This window comes from Amphibalanus amphitrite, unplaced genomic scaffold (assembly GCF_019059575.1).
Source record: "Amphibalanus amphitrite isolate SeventyFive unplaced genomic scaffold, NRLGWU_Aamphi_draft 000684F_arrow, whole genome shotgun sequence".
Taxonomy (NCBI): domain Eukaryota; kingdom Metazoa; phylum Arthropoda; class Thecostraca; order Balanomorpha; family Balanidae; genus Amphibalanus; species Amphibalanus amphitrite.
In genome coordinates this window covers 215248-237350 of record NW_024882178.1, presented here as the reverse complement: position 1 = coordinate 237350, position 22103 = coordinate 215248, and the positions used below count along the sequence as shown (strand labels likewise).

Genomic DNA, 22103 nt, shown 5'->3' with positions numbered 1-22103 from the left:
GGACTTAATTGCAGCTCAGCCACACGCGGGTCTTTCATAGGCCGGTATCAAATCTCGCCATCTCACCGACCTCCGCAGCCGTCCGTCCGCGCGGGCGGCCCGCTCACCTTGATATGCCCGTCTCCGTAGGCGGCCAGCACCAGGTTCTCCTCGTAGGTGAACACCACGTCCCACACGGAGCCCGAGAACAGCTTGGTCAGCAGCACGTTCGACCAACGCATCGCTTCCTTGTTCCTGTGGTGCGCGGAGCCAGGAAATAGTAAAACGACGACCAAGAGTGAATACTGGTGGTTAAAAACCGGATGGAAATAACTATCTTTCATTTTGCATCATCCCTCCCCCTTTGCATTCATTCATCCCTTTCCTATACACCTTCTCTTCGCCTTATTCCTCTCCACCCTCACCTCCAGCGGAAGAAGAGCTGATCGCTGGACTCGGCGCAGATCCTCTCTGCGGCCTTGTAAACCTCTGAGCTGTCCGGTTGGCAGAGCGCCAGCTGCACGGCCGCCGCCGCCGGGTCGTCTGCCTTGGACAGACCCGCCGCGCGGTGGCCAGCCGTGCGCACAAAGTTCTCAAAGTCGATGCGGCGGGTGATGTTGTCATTTGAGTCCTAGGGGAGGGATGGAACAGGGCGGCGTCAGCTAGCGTCTGTGTCAGCTGACTACTCTAAAACAAGCAGCGAGATGATAAACGTCGACAAGGCGGCAATGAGAGCGCTAATTCTAGCAGTTAATTGGGAGCAGATTGTCTGGGCATGCATTGTCCTTTGTAGTCAGAGCCCCTACGAAGCGAGAGCTGTATCAGACGCCATAAGGCAAGATCAAATGATCTGATTGTCAAATGTCACGCATTTGTCATAAATAAAGACCTCTAAGTCTACATATACATCGACGCCCTGGAAACGTTACCACGGCGCCGGCCGTCGGCTTACCCTGTCGAGGAACTCTCCGTACTTCCTGAAGTCACTGAGCAGGTCGCTCGGTCCCGTCACCCGCAGCTTGTTGCCCACAAAGCCCAGGTCGAAGTAGAATCTCGGGAACAGGTGGTGCTGTCCCGAGCGGTGCACGTGCTGTCCGATAAACCACAGCGTGTAGTCGTCGTCGGGCAGCCGGCTCAGGTCGCTGCCGTACTCGACCAGGTAGCGCTCGACCAGCTTCCCGTGCATCTCCGCCTTCTGCAGGCCGGGCGAGGAACGGAACGTGAGGTAATTGACACAGATCTGTGAGGTCTCGCGCCATGTTCAGCGCGCGCAAATTTGCGGGAAGAATATAGAGAGAAAGAAAATGAACAATGTGAGGCGAAAAAAGGAGCTTGAGTCACAAAAAAGCTTTGTTGCGCTCCTGCGGAAAAGAGCACCAAAAGGTTAACATCAAACGAACTGCAATAGTCTTGACTAGCTATGTATACGGTAATCAAAATACACATCAGCTGTGACAAAATGACAAAAAAGACAGCTATGACCCTCGCAAGCGAGGCATGTCATTCTCTGAAAGTTACCTAGGCTTACCTGCTCAGATGTGTATTTGTGCGCCAGATAGTCAAATATGAGGTCGTGCATGCTGTATAGCGTGGTATTGGAGTCGACCATGTCCTGGACGAGAGACTTGTTGACCAGATCGTTCATGGCATCCTCCACGTCGTCGGCGGACATGTCCCAGTAGGTGCCGAGAACCTGGGGAGTCACCCAGGGTCAGTGCCTAGCCGACACGGAGCAGACGCGTCCGCGGCCTGCGCTGCCAGCTTCCACGGAAAGAAATTAGACACACTCACTGCATCACCAAAAGGTACTCGTACCTAACATATTTTTGAAGTTACGCGAAAAATGTTGATATCCTCAATCGGCAAACGATAGCGAGCTACCGTGATGCGCTATATCGGTACGTTAGGTAGCGCCTAGCTGATGGGTCTGGCGGGTCTCACCTCGCAAGGTATGCCGATGTCGGCTCCGAAAATGGTCAGCGAACCGAACAGCTTGTCGTGCTGCTCATCCATGGTTTTCACCGTGAGATCGATCGCTTCCATGATGTTAGTTTTCAGCTTCCTGTAGAAATTAAAATAAACGTTAAAAAACAAACAAACAAACAAACAAACAAACAAACAAACAAACAAACAAACAAACAAACAGGACACCAGATGGCAGCAGTAGGAGCACGATGTGCCTTTAAAATATCCGTTCCTGCTGCCTAAATTGCGTAATTGTCGAATCTCAGCGTAAGCCAGCGCCGCCTGCGTTCCGCCAACTTCTGCTACTTACTACCCGCCCCCCTCAAACTGCTTGAAATGCCAAAATTAGCCGTTAACCAAAGCCCACTTAAATGCAGTGACCCAAAATTATTGATCTGGGTGGGGAAACAACATCCAAATGAAAATCGTTTTACACTCGCCAATTTTTAAGAGCTCCCCATAAAAATTGCGTGGATGGCCACTTTACATCGTTCATTTTACCGCCTGTATAGAAGTAAATGCTATTCATTTTATTGCACTCTTCTGGGGCCATCTAATCAGCCATTTTCAACTCCCATCATTCCCCTTTTTGGAAAGGAATTTCACATCTGACACTGAAGCCAAAATGCAATTTTGTGACACTGCTTAAAGGTAGTGTGCCAGCTTTCCTGGACCGTATGGAGTTAATGGCCCAGATAAGGAGAACCGGATTTTTAGAACTTATCCATACCTTCAAAACTCATGGAAACGTCTTAAATTCTTCAAATTTTGAGTACCCCAGTGCGAAATTCGCCCCGACGGGTTGTCGGTCGTACCCCAACCACATTTCACACCACTATGAACAATAAATGCACACACTGAAATCGCTATTACCGATATGCTCATCCAATCAAGTTTCGATAAACCCGTTCATCATCATCTCCTGCGGTTTCGAACACGCCTGTTAGGTGGCGCGGTAGACCGCGCCCAAAGCCAACGCCCCGGTAACGTGAGGTAGCCGAGTCGGGGCAGCGTGCGCTGACCCAAGCCGGGGCCGCGCGTCCTCCCGGTGTCATGTGATAGCCCGGGGCTGCCCGCGGGGATGCGGTAGACCGCGCCCAAAGCTGCGGCCCCGGCTTGGGTCAGCGCACGCTGCCCCGACTCGGCTACCTCACGTTACCGGGGCCCTGGCTTTGGGCGCGGCTTCTGCTCATACTTTGTGGTGCGGTGGTGGTGCGTCGGGCCGCGCGCTCTGACTTCGGCCAAGAAAAATGCGTCAGCTGATCATTGTCATTTCTGCCACTTGCGTGTGGTGAAATGGGGTCATAACTTAAGAGACGGCTTTTTCATATCAATTATTTTACATAAAATCATATTTCAAACCATAAATAATGTTCGACAGCCAAATAAAAGAAACAATACCAATACAGGCTTACAGTTTAACCCTCGCCGGCCGAGGGGGGGGGCGGGTGCCGCCCCCCCCCCATAGGGTTTTTTCGCGATAGCTCCGAACACGCTGGCGATAGAGAGCTGAAACTTGGCATACCTGACCTTTGATCCAAGCCGCATCTTTTGACACCAACCGCATTTTTGGGTCAGGTCAGGTCACTGACCTATGACGTCATAAGTGAACCTCTGCACGGTCTTCAGATGTCGCAACTTCGCAACGCCCTCACTGCCAGAGGAGATGTCACAGGGAAATGAAACTTGCAGGATCTAGTATCCATTATGAGTCCCACAACTTGTATATCTCGGATTTTTTCTAAAGGTCATATGAGGTCAGGTCATTTTCGTGACCTCACCATTATAAGTCAATGGGGAAAAATGAAAACTGCTATTCTGGCGCCGGTAACGATCTCCAACTATCTCAAGCACACAGAATCGTGATTTTATGCACTCCTTGCAAGGTTAGATGCGTCACTTTTGCAATGTTGACCTTGGGTGACGTCATTTATGACGTCATCAAGGTCATATTAGTTTTTCGTCAATAACTCTTGATCAAATTGAGCTAGCGAGTCGGGAAAGCCACCAATGGACTCAGGAAGACCTGCCGAATCGAATGATATGCGACATGACCTCTTTCGACCAACTTCGTGACCTGGGGGTGCTGACCTGACCTTGACCTGAGGTCAACACCCCAAGTTGACCTGACCCGGACAAAAAGTATATCATTCGACGCGCCTGAGCGAGACGAACACGATGCTGCCAAAATCGGCGCTCTGCGGCCGTTTTTTGCGAAGTTATTCACCAAAAACTGAACCGTACCTTGGGGCACTTGACCTGACCTCAGAGGTCACCGGTTGACCTAGGACCTTAAAATCGGGTACCAATCTCTGCGTCTCGTAACGGCGCACACGCTCGTTTTTTCCGCGACGCGCTAGCTCCACCAGGGGCGAAACGGCGAGGGGGGGGTCGTACCCGCCCCCCCCCCCCTCGGCCGGCGCGTATGTAGAAAACCAATATTGAAAGAGTGAAAGAGTTGTGAAAGAAATTGTGAAAGAGTTGTTTGCTCCCAGCTAGTGACGTATTTAAGCGAGCACCACATCCTGTGTCCCCAGCAGTACGGGTTCCGGCCGGGTTTGTCCACGGAGGCGGCCCTGCTCGATGCTGTTACGTACGCGGTGACGAACATCGATAGCGGCCGCGTGACGTCACTTGTCACCGCTGATACGTCGAAGGCCTTTGACAGCGTTGAGCATGGCCGTCTCCTGGACAAACTCGGTTGGTACGGGATTGACTCCGGATGGTTCTCGGCCTGGCTGAGAGGACGCACACAGTGTGTGAGCGGTGGATCAATTGCTATGAACGTGTCTCATGGAGTGATCCAGGGTTCGATTTTGGGGCCGATTTTGTTTTTGATTTTCACCAATGATTTACCTCAGCACATTCCACATGGTAAATTAGTCATGTACGCTGACGACACCCAGTTCCTTGACACTGACTATTATACAAACTTGCAAAACTTGAAGGACCGCATCGAAACTTCTCTCTCAGTTGGACTGAGATGGTTCACCCAAAATCGTCTGAAAATTAACCCAGCTAAAACTGAACTGATAATAATGAAATCTAGACGTCAAAATCTTGACTCAACATTCTCGATTCATTTTGGAAACGATGAGCTCAAACCAAACCACAGTGTCAGGGTTCTGGGGGTCGTCATCGATTCTCACCTGATTTGGGATGAACACATCACGGGTGTTGTTCGTAAGTGCTTTTGCGTACTGGTGTGCCTGGCCAGGATCCGGCATAAGCTACCGAGATGCACAAGACAGCTGCTGATCGAAGCTCTAGTATTTCCCCACATACGTTACTGTTTAAGTGTGTGGGGAAGCTGTACGGTCACACAGAAGCGTCGCATCCAGAAAGCTATTAACTTTGGTGCGCGTATTGTTAGCGGTCTTAGACGGCGCGATCACGTGACTGCGGCGCTACGGGAACTGGGGTGGCCCACCGTAGACGAGTTGATCGCCGAGCGTGACCTCGCAAACGTCACTCGCATCATCGACTCATCTATCACTCCCGAACTTCTGCGCCAACAGTTCGCACTGCGAGCCGATGTGTCATCCCGCAGCACCCGCGCCGTGTCCGACGGCCGGCTGCGGCTGCCCCGGGTCCGCACCGAGTTTGCCCGCCGAAGTTTTCTTTATCGTGCGGCGAGTGCGTGGAACAGCCACAGGTAGTCAGCTGTAACTTGTCATGTAGGTATAGGCACGGTTCTCACATGTGTTTTATATTCACTGTTTTATGCCAGTGTGTCATTTTTTTATGTAGCACCTGTCTTGCCTAAGTGTTTTTACAATGTTTGTTTATTTGTCATTGACGTAGACACCATAAAAACCATGTCAATGGAGGGTCTTAATAAACTATCAATCTATCTATCAATAGGTCCGGCGAGGGTTAAGGCTTGACATTGTGTTGTCTACGATTAGACAGCTGATAACTCATTCCCGTACGTCGTAACTCTATAATGACCTTTGCTTATTGTCACATGTGCGCCGCATTCGCGATTGTTGCCGACGCCTGTTTGCACGTCAGCCCACCACAGTTGTTATACATATCGAAAAACCGATTAACTTTTAGGCGAAAAAGGCACTATTCCAGGCCCGTTTTTGATTTTTTTGCGATATTAGGTAAAAACAGAAGCTTCTTATCCTAGGAAAAATAAAATGGGAAATATTTCAAAGGTGGCACACTACCTTTAAATGCATTACCGACATTACCTGAGACATACCCCACCGCTTTGTTTGTTTGTTTGTTTGTTTTGTTGGGTTAGGCCCTTTCGGTCCAGTAAGACCATTTCAGAGCCGGGAGGATGATAGGATATAGGGGGAGACATTGGTCTGGGCAGGCACCCTAGTGAGTCGCCGGGGCTGAGCCCGTCCGAAGACAGGCCACCCAGCCCCAAGGCACTCACTGCACCCGGCTACGGGGTGCGCTCCCTCGGGAGCAGCGGTGCCGCTCCAAGGGAGCAGCCCGCATGAGATAAAGTTGCCTGTCCAGCCCGGAGGGGGGTGGCGGTGTGTAGGAGAAGGATTTCAGTATCCTGAGGATAGAAGCATGGAACGGTGTACCCCACCGCAGTCCGATTCACTACTCACTCATGTTTGCCCTGCTCCAGAATCTCCAAGCATTTGTGCCAGCGGTTTCTGGACTCGCGGCGGCCCGTCTTGTCAGCCAGGAAGCTACTGAGGAGGGCGATCACCATCGGCGAGCCCAGGCAGCGCCGGTGGATGACCTCCGCCTCTGGAGGCAACTGGTCGGGAGGCATGCCCAGACGGGTAGCCAGCAGCTCGCGCGATTCACTCTCGCTGAAGCCGCCCTTCAGCTGTGGCCGGAGGTCGGATTAGGTTAGATCAGAAGGGTAGGGTCAACTGGGTTCGGTCGGGTCCGCCCCTCGGTGCCTTGAGCGAACAGAGGTGAACAGAGCGGATTGCCTTCCGTTTGGTAGTTTGTTTTCTATAAAACAGCAACACAAGAGTGATGATGGCTGTCTTTGAAACAAGGGTACAAGAGAAGCAGATGCTCGTTACATGAAAATGATAAATAAATCGAGTACACAAGTTTCTGAGCAGGCGTTCACGTGATGGGGGGAGTAACTACCAGCAAAACTATTTACGGAACCAGCAGCAAGTCAAATGGTGGATAACGCCGATGACAGATCCGATAACTGACCTCCCACTCCCAACTCCGCCTACCGTCCAACCAGCGTCTGAGCCTGCTGGACGCAGGGGGTCGGGGGCACTCACCGCGACTGTCACCGAGCGGCCGTCCATGCGGTCGAGGACAGCGGCGTCCCGCGTCGTCACCGCCACGCACGCGCCCAGCTCGAACACCGCCAGCACCTCGGCCTTCCACACATCGTCCAGCACGAACAGGCACGGCCGCTCCAGCCGGTTGAGCAGCTTGCGCAGCCGCTCGCGCGCCACCTCAATGGTGGGCGGCAGCTGGGCGGCAGTGGAGCCATCCTCCGTCAGACGCTCGCACAGCGCCTGCAGCTTGTTCAGCAGCGCCTCGTGGTCGACGTCGCCGACGCTGATCCAGTACACGCCGCCCGGGAAGCGGTCGGGCAGCAGCTCGGTGTCTCTTAGTGCCTCGTTCATGCAGACGGACTTGCCGATGCCGGGCATACCGTGCACCCCGAGGAAATGATTCTCCTTGAGCTCCTTCAGATGCTGTCGGATTTCAGCGACGCACTGTTTGCGTGTGATGTGCGGGGCCGGCAGGCTGGGCACGGCGCCGGCGCGCAGACGCTCCTCCAGAGCTGCCTGCGCAGCCTCTGATTTAGAGTCGTTCAGCTCGTGGACGTACTCCTCCAGCTCGTCGGCGAGCCAGCGGTAGTTGCGTCGCAGCGCCTCCACCAGTGCCGGGAACGCATCGGGACCGCGCTGGGGCAGCAGCTTCAGCAACTCAGTCACTCGCTCCTTCCGAGTCGGCTGGCGGGCGAAAAAACAACGGTCAATGGTAGGGGAACAGGGGTAGCAAATTTTGTCTCAGACACTTTTGAACCGAAGGAATACCAGTTGATGTGGTGCTGGCCGCGACTTCGTTCATATTAGGCCCCTTTGAAAGATACTCTAAAGCGTTGTTGATAAATAATTTTCAAGTCACCAGCTAGTAGGATATACTACTCGGCTTTTGATATTTTCAATAAACAGTTTGACAAAAATTCAAATAAAACGACTTTCACTCCTCTGCGAAACTTCATGATTTAACCCGGCAGTTGCTGGGGTATTTCGCCACCCACCGTTTGCTGGGGGGGGGGGGCGTTAAACGCCCCCAGCCGATAACTCGAGAACCAATAGGCGCAGCGAAACGCACGAGGCGGCAAACGAAAGAACGTGACGAGACGCTTCAGATGAGTACTTCAAAGTTGAATTTTGAGGTCACAGGTCGGGTCAAGGTCAGGTCAAACACCTGAAATCGGGCTTTCAGTAGCATGGACTTCAGGAATTCGCAACGGGCGCCTCTCGTCATAAACTCTGTCAAAACGGTGCACAATCCATCATATAAGGCCTACAAGAGTGTCAGCTCCATGTAGGGGTCAGTCAAGCATAGGTCAGGGTCAAGGTCAGGTCAGCCGGGTAGGCACATATCCCCGAAAATCAAAACTGAAATTCGCAGCCTGTGACACATGTTTTATGGGTAATTTGGGGCGTAGAATACGATGGTGACATTCATTTTATCATATGTGTACGTGTTTGGCTTAAAAAGTTCAATTTAAGAAATGCATGTAGGTATCATGGTCGTGAAGTAGTCACGAGAAATTGCCAAGATTCAGTTCAAGATTTTGGAAAATGCGGAACGATAAGCAATAATCCAAGATAGCCATTTGATTGTCCATGGTATTGGCAGTGTAATGACGTTTACGGCATATCTGTATGTCTTTTTTTGTGATTTTATGATTGTTTGAACATATGCCGTTTTTGGTCGAAAACTCAGAAATCATGACGTCACTAAAACCTCGATATCTTAAAAAAATCCGACCGATTTCTTTGAAACTTTCGTCACAATAAACTTCAATCAATTCCCTACAGGTACCCAAAATTTGCGCCGTTTTTGGCCGGCGAAAAAAGTGGGGGTGTTTAACCCCCCCCCCCCCCAGCAACTCGGGGGTTAAGCCTGATGATTAGGGGGATACCATCAACTGAGTCATTAAAGGAAAAGGGCCACCTTTAACATGGGGATTGAAACTGAGATAGCCATCTTGTAGCCCGTGTCCGAAAACCTGGCTGTCTACCTCCTTACGGCCGATTTCGGCCTCCATTCGTAGTTATGTATGTATGTATTTATTTGAACGCCCACAGGTATGACACCCATTTACAGACGCAGTCCGATACTAAAACCTATAAATACATGTGCTCATGGGTTGTCAAATATAGGTACGTATAGTCATGTCAGAGAGATTAAGAAGGCTCTAAGAGACTTCATAAAAGTTCCTCGACTGGCGAATAGGTCCACAGATGCCACATGTTCGTACATGCCGTTCACTTGTCTCGGTAAGCGACAAAACATTCCGGCCCTTATCGTTTCCACCCTTGCGGTGGGTTCGTGCAGTATCGCCCGTCCTCGAGTCCGCCTACATGGAACACACAATCCAAACATCCCAACAATATCGGTGGACCTAATGCGACCAGAGAAAACCGAATGAAGAAAAGTGAGATCGCGCTGCACCAACCTTGCCCGAATACAACTCACACCAAAATGAGACAGAAGCTGATGGTAATCGAGAGACTGAGAGGGCCGTGTGGAATGAGTTGCCAGCCAGATGAGCATCTTATGCTGGATACGTTCCAGACGCTGTATATGTGTTTTTGAGGCCCCAGCCCATACTATGCTACCGAATTCTATCACAGAGCGAACGTGGGCATTAAAAGCAGTGATAAGAGGCTCAGGTCGAAACCGTCTCCCCCTCGCAGCACGAGAGGTCTGCAGCGAGCGCAAGTACACGCCAAGCGCCCGGTTCGCACTCCCGACGACGCCGTCGACGTGAGGCCCAAAAGTTAATTTTGAGTCCATGAGCACACCCAGATCGCGCATCACAGATACACGATCTAAGGTGATCCCATGGATGGAGTAGTCGAAATGGACTGGTTTAGTGCGGAGAGTGAATGTAATCTGTTTACATTTTGTGGGATTCAATTGCAGCTTCCAAGTAGTTGACCATGTACAGAATTTATGTATATCGTTTTGAAGGGCGACAGCGTCATCAAGCGTGCGAACCGGGCGGAGCAGTTTCATGTCATCAGCATACATGAGGCACGACGAGTTCAGGTAAGATGGTAAATCGTTGCAGAATAAAATAAACAAGATCGGCCCACATATGCTGCCTTCCGGCACGCCCGACCCAACACGGGCCCAGCCAGACGTCTTCCCGTTGACCACCACTCGCTGCTCTCTCCCACAGAGGTAAGACTCGAACCACCGCAGGGCAGAACCGGAAAGATGATAGGAGTGACGAAGTTTGTGCAGGAGAAGAGAATGGTTAACGCTGGTAAAGGCAGAGGAGTAATCGGTGTAAATAACATCAGTCTGATGGCCCGAGGCGATAGCGTCCCACAACTGCTTGACGAGGCAGGTCAGGTTGGTCTCACAGGAGCGTCCGGCCAGGAACCCGTGCTGAGCCGGAGACAACACAGGGGCCACGTGCACAAGTAACTGGTCACACACTACTCGCTCGAGAATTTTGGAGCAAATTGACAAAAGTGACACAGGGCGGTAATTGGCCGGGTCTTTCCTGTCACCTTTCTTAAAAATCGGCACCACATTAGCCCGTTTGTTGCGTCATCATCATCATCGTCATTATCGGCAATTTTAAAAGAAAATACGCCAGGAATGCGTCCTTATCCCAGGAATGCGTTCTTATCCGACAATACAGCCACCCGCGGCGAGGCTTTGGTTTTTTACCAATCAGCTCCAACCAGCTCAGCTTTAACCAATCAGCTTATCTGACACAATCCGACGAGTCTGTCTTCTGAACGCTGATTGGCTTGAGTGTGACGTCATCGCTATGCCATCATACAGTAGGTGCCGTAGAGAGTATCAACATAGTACCAATATGTTAAATAGTACCAATATGTTAAATAGTTTTAAATACTTTTTCGCGAATTGTGCACTTCTGGCACCAGTTTTAAAAAGAAAATGAAAAATAATAATGTCAAAATGAAAAACAACGATACCTATCTTCATATTTCACGAAGGTGGCCCTTTTCCTTTAAGAGGCCTTTATCGGTACACAACTACACATATATCAGTTCTCGCAGATGCCAGAGCGCCGTGAGGACAGTGATTACCTTTGAGGAGATGATTTCCAGGTGATCTTCATTAAGGACTCCCCTGGAGTGCAGGTGGTCGGTGACTGCGTCCACCCGGAGGTCCTTGACCAGTTTGGAGTGGGCCCTCTGCAGGGCGCGCCTCTGGCGGTCCTCCATGGCGGCCGGCCGCTCCCGGCGCCTGAGGGGGCACGGGTCGGGTCAGGTCAGACGGTACAGAAAGCGCCGTAGGGCACACAGGTCAAATACAGTCAGCTTTTGAAACATACAGGTCGGGTCAAATGATAGTTGATACAGTTTGTGACCGAGGCACACAGGCCAGTGCATATCAGGTCGGGCCAGGTTAACTGGTCAGTGAATCCACACACAATAGCACAAAGGTAAGAGCTATGGAGACAAATCGAAAACGCCTTTGACTTGGGCTCACATCAAATGTATTGATAAAGGAGCCCACCCGAACCTTCAGCTAAAGGTCTAGGCTGTTATCAGCAGCCCGAGCAGGATAAGATGACGCAACAAATATCGGTGCTTTGGACGCTATGGACTGCTGCCACACAGAGTCGCTGTTCTGATAGCATTGGGATTTGGGTGTTGTACGTAGCGGTACGTTCAGCATTGCCAACCGTCTCCAGTTCAAGCATATATTGCAACTTATAGGGGACAAACTAACTCACCTCCAATATCGAGGCTTAGGACACTCAGGGCTGCCGTCATACAAAGCCGCTATTCTGATAGCATTGGGTAGTTGGGTACTAAGTAGCGGTATGCTCGGCATTGCCATCAGTCTATAATGCAAACAGAGACTGCAACTTACAGGGGACAAACCACCTCAGCTCATCACCAAACACAAAACTCCAGCACTACGCACGTCTCTCTTCATCTTATCACATCCCATGTCATCTCACCCAAACGAACCTCACCTCACCTCACCCCAGCTCATCAAACCGTCCCTTATCATCTCACCTCGCACTGACGATATCTACGAGACGACACCCGACTCAGGTCCGACGGCCGCCGTATTTCCAAACTCCACCGCCTAACTCGCACATCACATCACATCCTCCGACCAACACATCCTCACACCGCCACGGCACGAATCTCGGCGCGGTCGCGTTCGCCCCTCTCCACAGCCTCGCTCGCCGCCCACTGCCCCAGCGCGCGCCGATGCCGGCCGCCGGCCGCCGCGCCGCCGGTGACTCATTGGTCTGACGTCACAAGGGGTAAGCAGCGGCAGCGATACCTGTCTGTCTCCTCACCCCTCCCCCCGCTCTGGGGTGTCTGCAGTCTGGAAGGCCCGCTGATGACCAGACGTCCAAAAACTCCCCAAGCAGTAAATGTATACAGAGAGGGACCTTGGTGTTTCTTCATCATGCATTGCGAGCGGCTACAGCTAGCGCCCTGCGTCGGCGGCGGGCTGCGAGAGGTAAAAACACGACTCTGCCATTCACAGCCCGGCGAGCCGCTCAATACCGCGACAAAAAGCTGCCCGGCAGCGGGGAGACGGTCAGGTAGACGGGGAGACGATTACATAGACGGGGAGACGGACAGACAGACGGGGAGACGACAGACAGACGAACGGGAGACGGTCAGACAGACAGGGAGACGGACAGGAATCAACATTGCAATGTTGAATTTTAGCATGACGCTAATGGTAAGCTGACACAGAAACGAGTGAGTTTGGTGCACATCGCTCCACTCCGCCTACCAACGATATCTCCTGCCTGGGCCAGTCATTGTCCCTGATATCAGACATCGACAAGCCCTTAGCGGACGCAGTGTCTGTCGGGCCATCAGAGCCAGGTGTAACTATGACCGATAACCAGCGACCACCGGCCATACATGCGCAATAGCCACGGAAATAGACCGAGGCCGACCTAGTTGCCACCGACAGGCTCCGACACGAAGGGATGTGCTTCGGGGGGGGGGGGGTGTCGACGGTAGGACCACTTCTGTGGTCACAACCGCAGCTGCGCAGTTCCTGGTCCCTTCCAAGCGGCGACAGCCTGAGATAACTCTCATCTGCATGGTGGCCACCGCACCGTGGGGCTGTAGCAGTCTACCCCACCCCACACAGTCGCTCATATAACTCGGATCCGGATTTTATCAGAGTCTGGGAGGCGGAGGTTTTTATACTCTCACGTGACAGCGTTCAATAGACTCCCACCAGCGATGCGTGATATGCAGCACCCTCTTTTTAAGAAAGAGCTGCGTGAGTGGCTTCTGAGGAGTCAGAATGACGGCTGATCAGACTCGCTGACGTTATTTTATATTATATCTGACGCCGTTCACTCACTCGTATGCATGCATGTGTGTTTTTATGTACCCACCTATTGCACCTGCACCGACTGTACCTTCTTGACTCGAGGCTATGAATAGCCATTGTATGATGGAATGCCTCACGACGTGAAATAAATAAATAAACTCCTTTGCCAGAAGCGGGGCGGACAGAAAATGTCACCGACAGATGGTCACCTTTCAGGCAGTTCAGTACTTATTCCGCATTTAGTGGGGATGAACCGGGTGCTGAGTATGTCTTTATGCTTCTTCATGAAATCACCGTCCCAATGTGTGTGGGCGCGCGGTGCTGGCGGCGGCTAAACCCGGAGCCAGGAGCCCTTCCCCCCCCCCGCCCGCCTCTCCACCGCCCGTCGCCCTGATAAGATAGCGTATCGGTCCGGTCATGGCTGCCACCGAGCGTGAGGGCGCGCGGGCAACGCGACGCGTCCCCGACCACAAAGACGACAGGGAACGCTCGAGATGGCGACCCACAACAGAGGCTCTAACGTCGCACGGCGCACGCAATCCACAGACCGCACACAATCATAACTGTGTCGCGCGTGTCGCTCACACGCGTGCAAAGATACAAAGGCCCGCTGATAGACTGACGAACAGAGAGACAGACGGAACCCGATGAAAAGAAGGACGGATGGGATGGGCGTGTTCGGTGGGGCCGTGACGCCTCGTGCTCGACTAACCCGTCACATTAGCCGTCCCGTGACGTCAGGTACGTATCCGTGACGCACTGTTCACAGCTTCTCGACGCCGTGACGTCAGCAGTAGACTGCCAGACGATAGGAGCGAGAGGGGCCGGCCACCAACCCCCTACCCACAGTCGCTGACCCGCAACCACACTGAGCACGGACGCAAACAAAGATTTCGAAACACCATGGCAGATAGGAGACCGATGAGTATGACCGAGCGACCGGTGAAGCCTACGGTGTCTCAGCTATCTTATCTGGGAATCAGGGATGCGGAGCCGTGGAAATTTCAGACGGCTCCGGCTCCGGCTCCGGCTCCGGAGAAAAAAATCGGCTCCGGCTCCGGCTCCGGCTCCGGGTGAAATGTTATGGCGGCTCCGGCTCCGGCTCCGGCTCCGAGTAAAATGGTCCGGCTCCGGCGGCTCCGGCTCCGGCGGCTCCGGCTCCGACTCAGTAAATCCCCTACGCAATCAATTAAATACGGGTGGAAGAAAAATTGGATTGGTTATACGCTTTAATAGTCGCTTTATATACGGTTATACGGTTGGTTATACGCTTTATATACGGTTATACGGTTATAAAGAGATTGGCTCTTTGCCATGACCGGCTCACCGCGTCCCCGCGCAAACGCACCTCGGAGAGAACTGGCAGAACAAAGGGCTAGGAAGCGATGGCATTGGAAACGCAGTCGCCGCGAATCGGAGTTCAGTGAACCATCGTAAGCTGACACCCGTCTCGGCTGCATTGGGGGGGGGGGAGGGGTGGGGGGTGTGTGGGATGAGACGGTGCTGGGAGTCGCAGTCCACTGCACTGGTTTGAAAACAATGGCCGTCACCTGATGACTGGTCCTCATGTTCTGGGGATGCAGTAGACGTGGGGGGGGGGGGAAGAGCAAACAGGAAGTTGTTTGCGTACTGTGGGATACTGGGGATATTCGGATTTTTTCATTCACTTGATGGCCCATGACGTAAGTACCATATGTTTTACTGCCTTGCACTGTCAAACCGAACTAGGTCAATTATTTTTTTTCCTCTTCAAAAAATAAAAAGGAGCCGGAGTCGCCCCCTTTTTTGGCGGCTCCGGCTCCGGCTCCGGCTCCGGGCTATATTGTTTCACGGCTCCGGCTCCGGCTCCGGCTCCGGGCAAAATATGCCGGCTCCGGCGGCTCCGGCTCCGACTCCGGCTCCGGCTCCGCATCCCTGCTGGGAATCCATGAAATACAAAGAAAATGGGGACGACTTTGTTGTTGAGTGAAACTCTCGTCACTTGGTGTCACCAGCGATGGGATGGTGCAACACCATTCGGAGAGTCCCTTTGAAACTGTCATCCTTTGAAGGTTCAATAAAGAGTTGCAAAAACTTACTTTGTAAATTCTAGCCATCCATTGCTGACACAGCATACGGCTTTCAGCACCATTAGCGAAGATAGTTCTCATGCATATGCTAAGCCTGTTGATAATGGGAAGCTATTTAATTGTTCCTGCTACCTCCTCCTCCCCGTGATCAGACAGGAAGCGGGATATGACACGTGCTGACTGGCCGGAACTCCCTGTGGGGTTCCGGACCCGTGCGGTGGGGTGAGACAAAGTGCCACGCGTGACCGACCTACGCTCCACAGTCCGGGCCACACACCCAGACGACACCCACTCGGTCGGTATACGGTGGTCACGGACGCTGCTCCTCGACATAGCGTATTGGGTAACAGACGGAACACGACACCCCCACCAGGATACAGATGCTGGTTTGGTTAGAGCAATTCGGCACTAACGTATCACAGCGTTACAAAAGACTTTCACTCAGACACCCGAGCGTCATACGCCATGATGTTATTCGTGACGCACCTGACATGATTAATTCATTCAAGTTCATCATGTCACATCCGTAACGAATAATGCCACACATATCTATCATGCTCTCACGCCGGGTAGACCAAGAATACGACGAAAAACACGGATTTACAGGGGTCCCGTGGCGTCTGTTATTATACTCCCCTTGACGGCGGGTTGGTCTCGTAGTCTCATCTTACACAGTGTCAACTGTCAAACACGTCACTCGTCACCAATGTCCGTCACCGAGCGGCGCAAAACATCACACCACTCCCGTCACGCCACCGTCACGCCGGTCTCGCAAGACGCGGCATGGCACGCGCCGTGACACAGGGAGATAAAGTTCCTTATCGCCGCTCGTCACAACCGTCACAGAACGTCAGATTCGTCACCTCAAAGGGACTCGGGTTTATTCTAGCCTAGTCAGGGTTATCTCGGCCCAGATCAGGTCAGCCTGGCTCAAGTCAGCCGTTCCGCCCAGGTCACCCCAGGCCAGCCCAGATTTGTCGTTCAGTCCATGCCAGCCCTTCAGCCCAGGTCAGGTCAGATCCCGAGGCCGTGGCCGGTTCGATAGACCATGGCTCTTCACCATGACTGTTCTCCAGCACTCTTTCAAGGCAAGACCGCAAGACGTAATCCATGACGAGCAAAGTGTGCCGTGACTCGGTTCGCTAGGCTTTTACTTCTGGACGGTCGCATAAAGAGGGATCAAATGAGTGGGAAGAATAACCAATTGGGGTCGTGCATACATACGATTGCGTATGTAGCAACTGGCATAGAGATCAACTGCATGACATTACCCTACCTGAGGATAGAGGATTCTCAGATTCACCGGCGTAAATTTGCTAACCATTGCAATTTTCAAGGTCACTTATAGCAGTGACCTAGCACAGGTTTCGGCACGAGTAGCGGTCACGTCAGCAGCAGGAGAAGTCTTCTGCGACACAGCACGAGCCAGCACGGCTGAGTCATTGGGCTGGCTGGCTCAGTGCGGAACCGCGGCGGTGGTCACAGCCATCAGCGCCAGGAATACAGAGGAAGGTAGGTATACACAAGTGACGGGCACTTCGCTCATGTTGGGACAGCCTCACACCAGGGCAAATTGGGAAACAGAGCACGGATCAAAGCCATGGGAGACGGGGTTCGGTTAACATGCTAGATGAGACCAGCCATGGCTTCAACAAAGGAGCACCTGACCTGTTGCTATGGAGAAATATGCCAGCTATCGATCCGCCGATAAGGATATCAGGCGTTCAGACGAACTGCCGATAATGCGGAATTACCGATAGCTAAATCAAACAGGAGATTATTGGACGTGGATAAACCCATTTTCACGAATGAACCGAAACATGCCTTGGGCATTATACAGACGAGCTTCCATCCATACGGAGAACACTGCATAATTACGATCAATGGATTAATGACGGTTTCAATTCCATAAAAGTCCAGTGATATGCAGACTGCAAGATACGTGTATACTTATTGCCAATGATACCAATGCCAGCCCAGAGCCAGCCACCGAGCCACTGATACCAGAGCGATCTCAGTCAGTTCAGCATTGTTACGACACGGCCCCCCTTCAGACCGTCAAAACAGAGGCTACGGGCGTTCCGTGTGCCGAGCCGAGCGGGACGGGGCGATGGTGAAAACGGAACACAGACCTGCAACGACAGAGACAGCGGCGTGCGGCGACATGACAGCGGCCCGTGGATATGACAGCATGCATATTAACAAGAGATGTCGCGAAAAGATAAGAACACAATACCATAAGAGGTGAGCTGCTCCCATATGGCGGTTTTAGTTAGGAACATGTCTGAGAAAGCTGCGCGGCGGGAGTGCGCATATCGCCACAGACTGCAAAGCATCTGCTATATCCGTGCATCCTTCCCTCGTTGGACATCGAATTTATAATGGGCGAGGTAAGGGAAAAACGCCGTTTTTGCGACGAGCTCAGTGGGCGGCATATGGACGGCACGGTGCCTTACTGACCCCCGCCTGTGACGCCTCACTGACTCCAGAGACTGCTCCACACCGATTACTCATCCGTTTTCCACCAGTCGGCTGGGCGCCACAGCCAAACAAAGAGCTCCATACTGCTCACACCGAGCGGCACGGTCCCAGTCGCAGAACTATAGACAAAAACGCCCTCACATAGGCGCTGCAATCCGAGGGCGATGTGTGTGGGCATAACGCACCGGCCCGCTGTAAGGTTGTTCTTCCATTCTGACCGTCCGATTCCGTCCCGCTGCCCCGCCCGCTACGTCAACTGTGATCCCCGAAATACCTAAAAGGGCGCTGGGAAAGCACTGGAGTTCGAAGTTCAAGGTGAATTCATCATCTAAGGGTGATCGTAAATGGTTATTGGCTATGATGAGGCATGGGGAATACCCGAGAGTAGGGCGTCACAGAGCCAGCTTCAGAGCCGACAGATGACTGGACTTCACTTACCGATACCTCTGTGACTCACCTCATTTATCACATACGGAAGGTACAGGAGCCAGTGCATCGCACACAGTCCCATATCACAAAGGTAAACAGGCACACGAGCCAGGGCATTAGGCAGCTCCAATATAATGGCGTCGGCTCAAACCGGAGGTGGAAGTCGGGACGCGAAACGCGAGCTGAAAACATCCGCCAAGCTGAATCATCCGCACATTACAATACCAAATCCACTCTGATTAGCTAACGGCGGACGGCCGACCGGGCGACATCGGACGGCAGGGATCTCAGACAACAACGCATATAGTCAGCAGCAAAGCCACACAAATTATCCAAACACAGAACGGTCGCAATACTGTACTGTAGGCAGGCAGCTGCTAAAATAGGCCGGAAGTGGCTAGTGTGGCAAGCATGGAGACGAGCGACCAAACCGCCGCGGTCTGCACGCTGCAGCTATCGTCAGCGTTCGCCAACGGTCATAAACTTTCCTTGCCACTAACAACATTCACGGACGCTCAACATTCACAACACTCACAAACTCCTCACAGCACTCACCAACTCTCACCAGTGCCCACCAACTCCACAGAACACACGATACTCACAAACAGCCTTCTCGTCAGCGCCTATCACACACACATGCACACATGCAGGCAGGCGGCTCCAGCAGGCGGATAGCTCGTAACAAACAGTCTGCTCAACAGGCAGACCCTGCGGACGGTAAAAGCAGAAGTTCGCCGCCCCGACTGAGGCCGGTTTGCAGCATAAAACCCAGCTGCAACGGCGACCGCGGTGGCGAGATAGAGCGGAGAGTGGGAGTGGCAGAGGGGCGGAGAGTGGAGGGAGAGCCATCGACATCATAACCGTCGTACACCACACAGCACAGCACCCCCGAAGACGAGAAACGAGTCAGAGAACCGCCGCAGCCAATATGTCGAGCGGCCGTCCGAGCTGCGAGCTGACCGGTGTTGCCAGCGGCCATTCTTCACGGTGACACGCTGGTAGGCGGTCCGACATTCCCTGGCAGGCCGGCGGACCGACCGGTGCCGCGGCAGTGAGACTGGGGAGGGGTCTCACGCGCCGCGCGGAGTCCGGAGGCCACATACTCCGGAGCGGGCCGCTCGATCGGAGAGGCCCCGATGGGTGACGGACCCGGGCTGACCAAACCAGTGTTCACAGTGTAGTGGTCAGACAGGCAGACTCTGGCACCCGCTCCGGCAGGCCGCAGACGCCGGCGGCTCGGCCGCGTGCCACGCACGTTCGGGGAGCGAGGAGCGGTGCCACCGTCCGGGCGCGGCACAAGGTCACGGCCGCCCGGTCACGGTTCGGTGGCCTGCGACAGGTGCCGGTCGGATCCGCCACCGAGGCAGCGCGCCTGTTGTGACGATAGGACTGCGGTGGCGATATCAGAAACTGCCGTTCAGCAGGCCATCTCTCGTAAAGAAGTTTTTGTCAGATAGGGAACACTCAGACTTAATTTAAAGCAGCTTGACACACCAACTAATTGGTATACCGAGCTGGTTCATCGTTATTCGGTGCAGACAAGTCTGACAAGCCAATGAGTCACTAGCATTGAGTGTTTCCAGGCCTGTCTTACATCATCTTCGGAAAAGGATTTGGGGATGACCAGGTATATAGGCGCTTAGACTCAGGCAACGAGCGAGTCGGTCGGCGGGGTCAATATCATTCCCGTCAACATGAAGCGAGCTGCGAAGGGACGGGCGTGAGGGGCGCGCAGCTCCACCGCAGCCGGCCCCTGACAGACGCATCCCGACTGCTGGTATTCTAATCCTGGCGTCATTGACATTCGATCGGAGCCGGCCTGACCGCCGGCAGTGCCATGTTAGTACGTTGGACCCGTGCAGCAGGTTCTCAGTAGACGGTTGTCAGCGCGTGTGTCTGCTCATCTCGCATCAGGCTAGTCAGTCGGGCTGATGTAGCGTGCGACCGTATCTGGTATCAAACACCTCTCAATCCCATGAGGTAGATAGTTTGACAAGGAAACAATCAGCCTGAGGATACAACAACACCATCGAGTCGAAAATCGGCCCAACACGACACCAGAGAAGAATATGCCCTCATACAGGACGGGCTGCAATCGTGCTAGCGTCTATCGTCGCTTAGAGCCGATCGTTGCAAGTGCACAACACAGCCACCAGCTACCTGAGGAGGCTATCTCATCGCGACTCAGGGCGGCGGGCGGCATCTATGCGATAGTCGCCTGATGGTCATAGCCCACAGACTCTCACCACGGCACGGTCTCAGATAGGACGGCGGCGCCGCGACACCCAAAGCCACGCGGAACCGGCAGCGGTCGCGCTACGACCGGCTTCCGGTCGCGGCCAGCTGACTGGACCGGCGCAGACGACGGCGTTCGACCTTGGCGTGGCGCTCGGTGGTGGCATGACCGGCACCGGGTCGGCCGGACAGTTCAAAGTCCAACTGGATAGGTGTTGGTTCAACGGACTCAGCGACCCAGAACGGGTCGTCGATTCACAGGTCGTGGCCCAGTGTGGGAAAAGTGGGATGGATTTGGCCTTGAAGCTATCAGAGACGGAACAGCCTGATCTGAAGTCTGATCAATCATTACATCAAAAGAAACCAGCCCCAGCAGCCGTCTAAAGCTTGCCATTCACCACAGCCCATCGACTGACCTCTGTCTGGCAGCTCAGCTCCGCGCAGATCCGGGCCACCGACACACCGTTCGCCGTCCGATCGAGGAACAGTCACTCCTCCGTCCTCCTCAGTCCTCACCTCAACACCAGCGGCTCAGCACTGCCGGACGCCAGCCTCACCCGCCGCCGCCGCCCACTGTGCGCATGCGCCCCCTGGCGAGACGGCCGGCGGAGGAGCCGAGCCGATACGGACGCCAACTCGAATGTTTGCAATGAACGAATCGAGATATCTGCACTCTGCAGTCACATGAGCCTCAGCGTATCGATAAATACCGCGCTAGAATGACTGCCAGTCGCGATTTGTGTCATATGAACCGGTAGACGGCGATAGAATTTACTGACTTTGCACAGTGGTCGCAGTGACACGGATGCCTACTGGCAGGTTGGGAGAGGATATGCCAGGCCCAGTGTTGTAATAACTTGAGTTGACAATGATTACATAATCCAGTCACATCTACCCAAAGTGACCAGCCGGCCCATCTACCTCGAGCGTCACAGAATCTGTACCTTTATATAAAGTGATGGAAAACGAGGCACATATCAGCGAGCTGTAATGGACAGGATAACTGAGCGATTCGCCAAAGTATAGAACCCAACAATAACCAATTTCTGTGACGGTCTGATTGCAATAGCAGGGAAATAAAACGAGCCCAATCAGCTCATCCAGTCAGCATCGGCCCAAACGCCGTCGCTCACAAGCTGCACCAGCAACAGCAGATATGCGCCTGACGGGGATAAAAAGTGTTGGCTGGGCGGAGGGTCGGCCGGCTCGTTCCAAACGGCGGGGGAATTCGACCTGGCGCTAACACGTGCCAATTGGAAGGCCGTCAACGCGTCGAACAGTGCCACGGGCTAATGAGTCAGTTGGGCGGAGGGCGATCGTAGGGGAGACGGGCACGGCTGACGCGCCGGTCGAGGGAGACAGGCAAAGAACTACGCGCGGTACCGAGGTCAAACGGAGTGGTACTTGGGAAAGACGTCATGACGGACAGATAGC

The 22103-nt window shown here is 53.3% G+C and overlaps 1 protein-coding gene across 22 annotated transcripts in view; it reads right to left on the bottom strand.

The window, feature by feature from the left end:
- Positions 1-22103, bottom strand: part of LOC122364579 (apoptotic protease-activating factor 1-like) — a 41642-nt gene that overhangs the window by 14072 nt on the left and 5467 nt on the right. For 10 of the 22 annotated variants that reach the window (XM_043335113.1, XM_043335110.1, XM_043335105.1 and 7 more), the window contains exons 3-10: positions 11214-11373; positions 7170-7856; positions 6522-6748; positions 1921-2041; positions 1508-1672; positions 932-1174; positions 405-610; positions 108-234 (exon numbers count right to left, since the gene is read on the bottom strand). In XM_043335113.1, the coding sequence (XP_043191048.1) occupies positions 108-234; positions 405-610; positions 932-1174; positions 1508-1672; positions 1921-2041; positions 6522-6748; positions 7170-7856; positions 11214-11351 (1914 nt within the window). In that variant the 5' untranslated portion in view covers positions 11352-11373. Of the gene's footprint in view, positions 1-107; positions 235-404; positions 611-931; positions 1175-1507; positions 1673-1920; positions 2042-6521; positions 6749-7169; positions 7857-11213; positions 11374-12155; positions 12347-21085; positions 21212-22103 lie in introns of those variants that run through there. The other 12 variants (XM_043335096.1, XM_043335108.1, XM_043335101.1 and 9 more) reach the window with 4 other exon arrangements.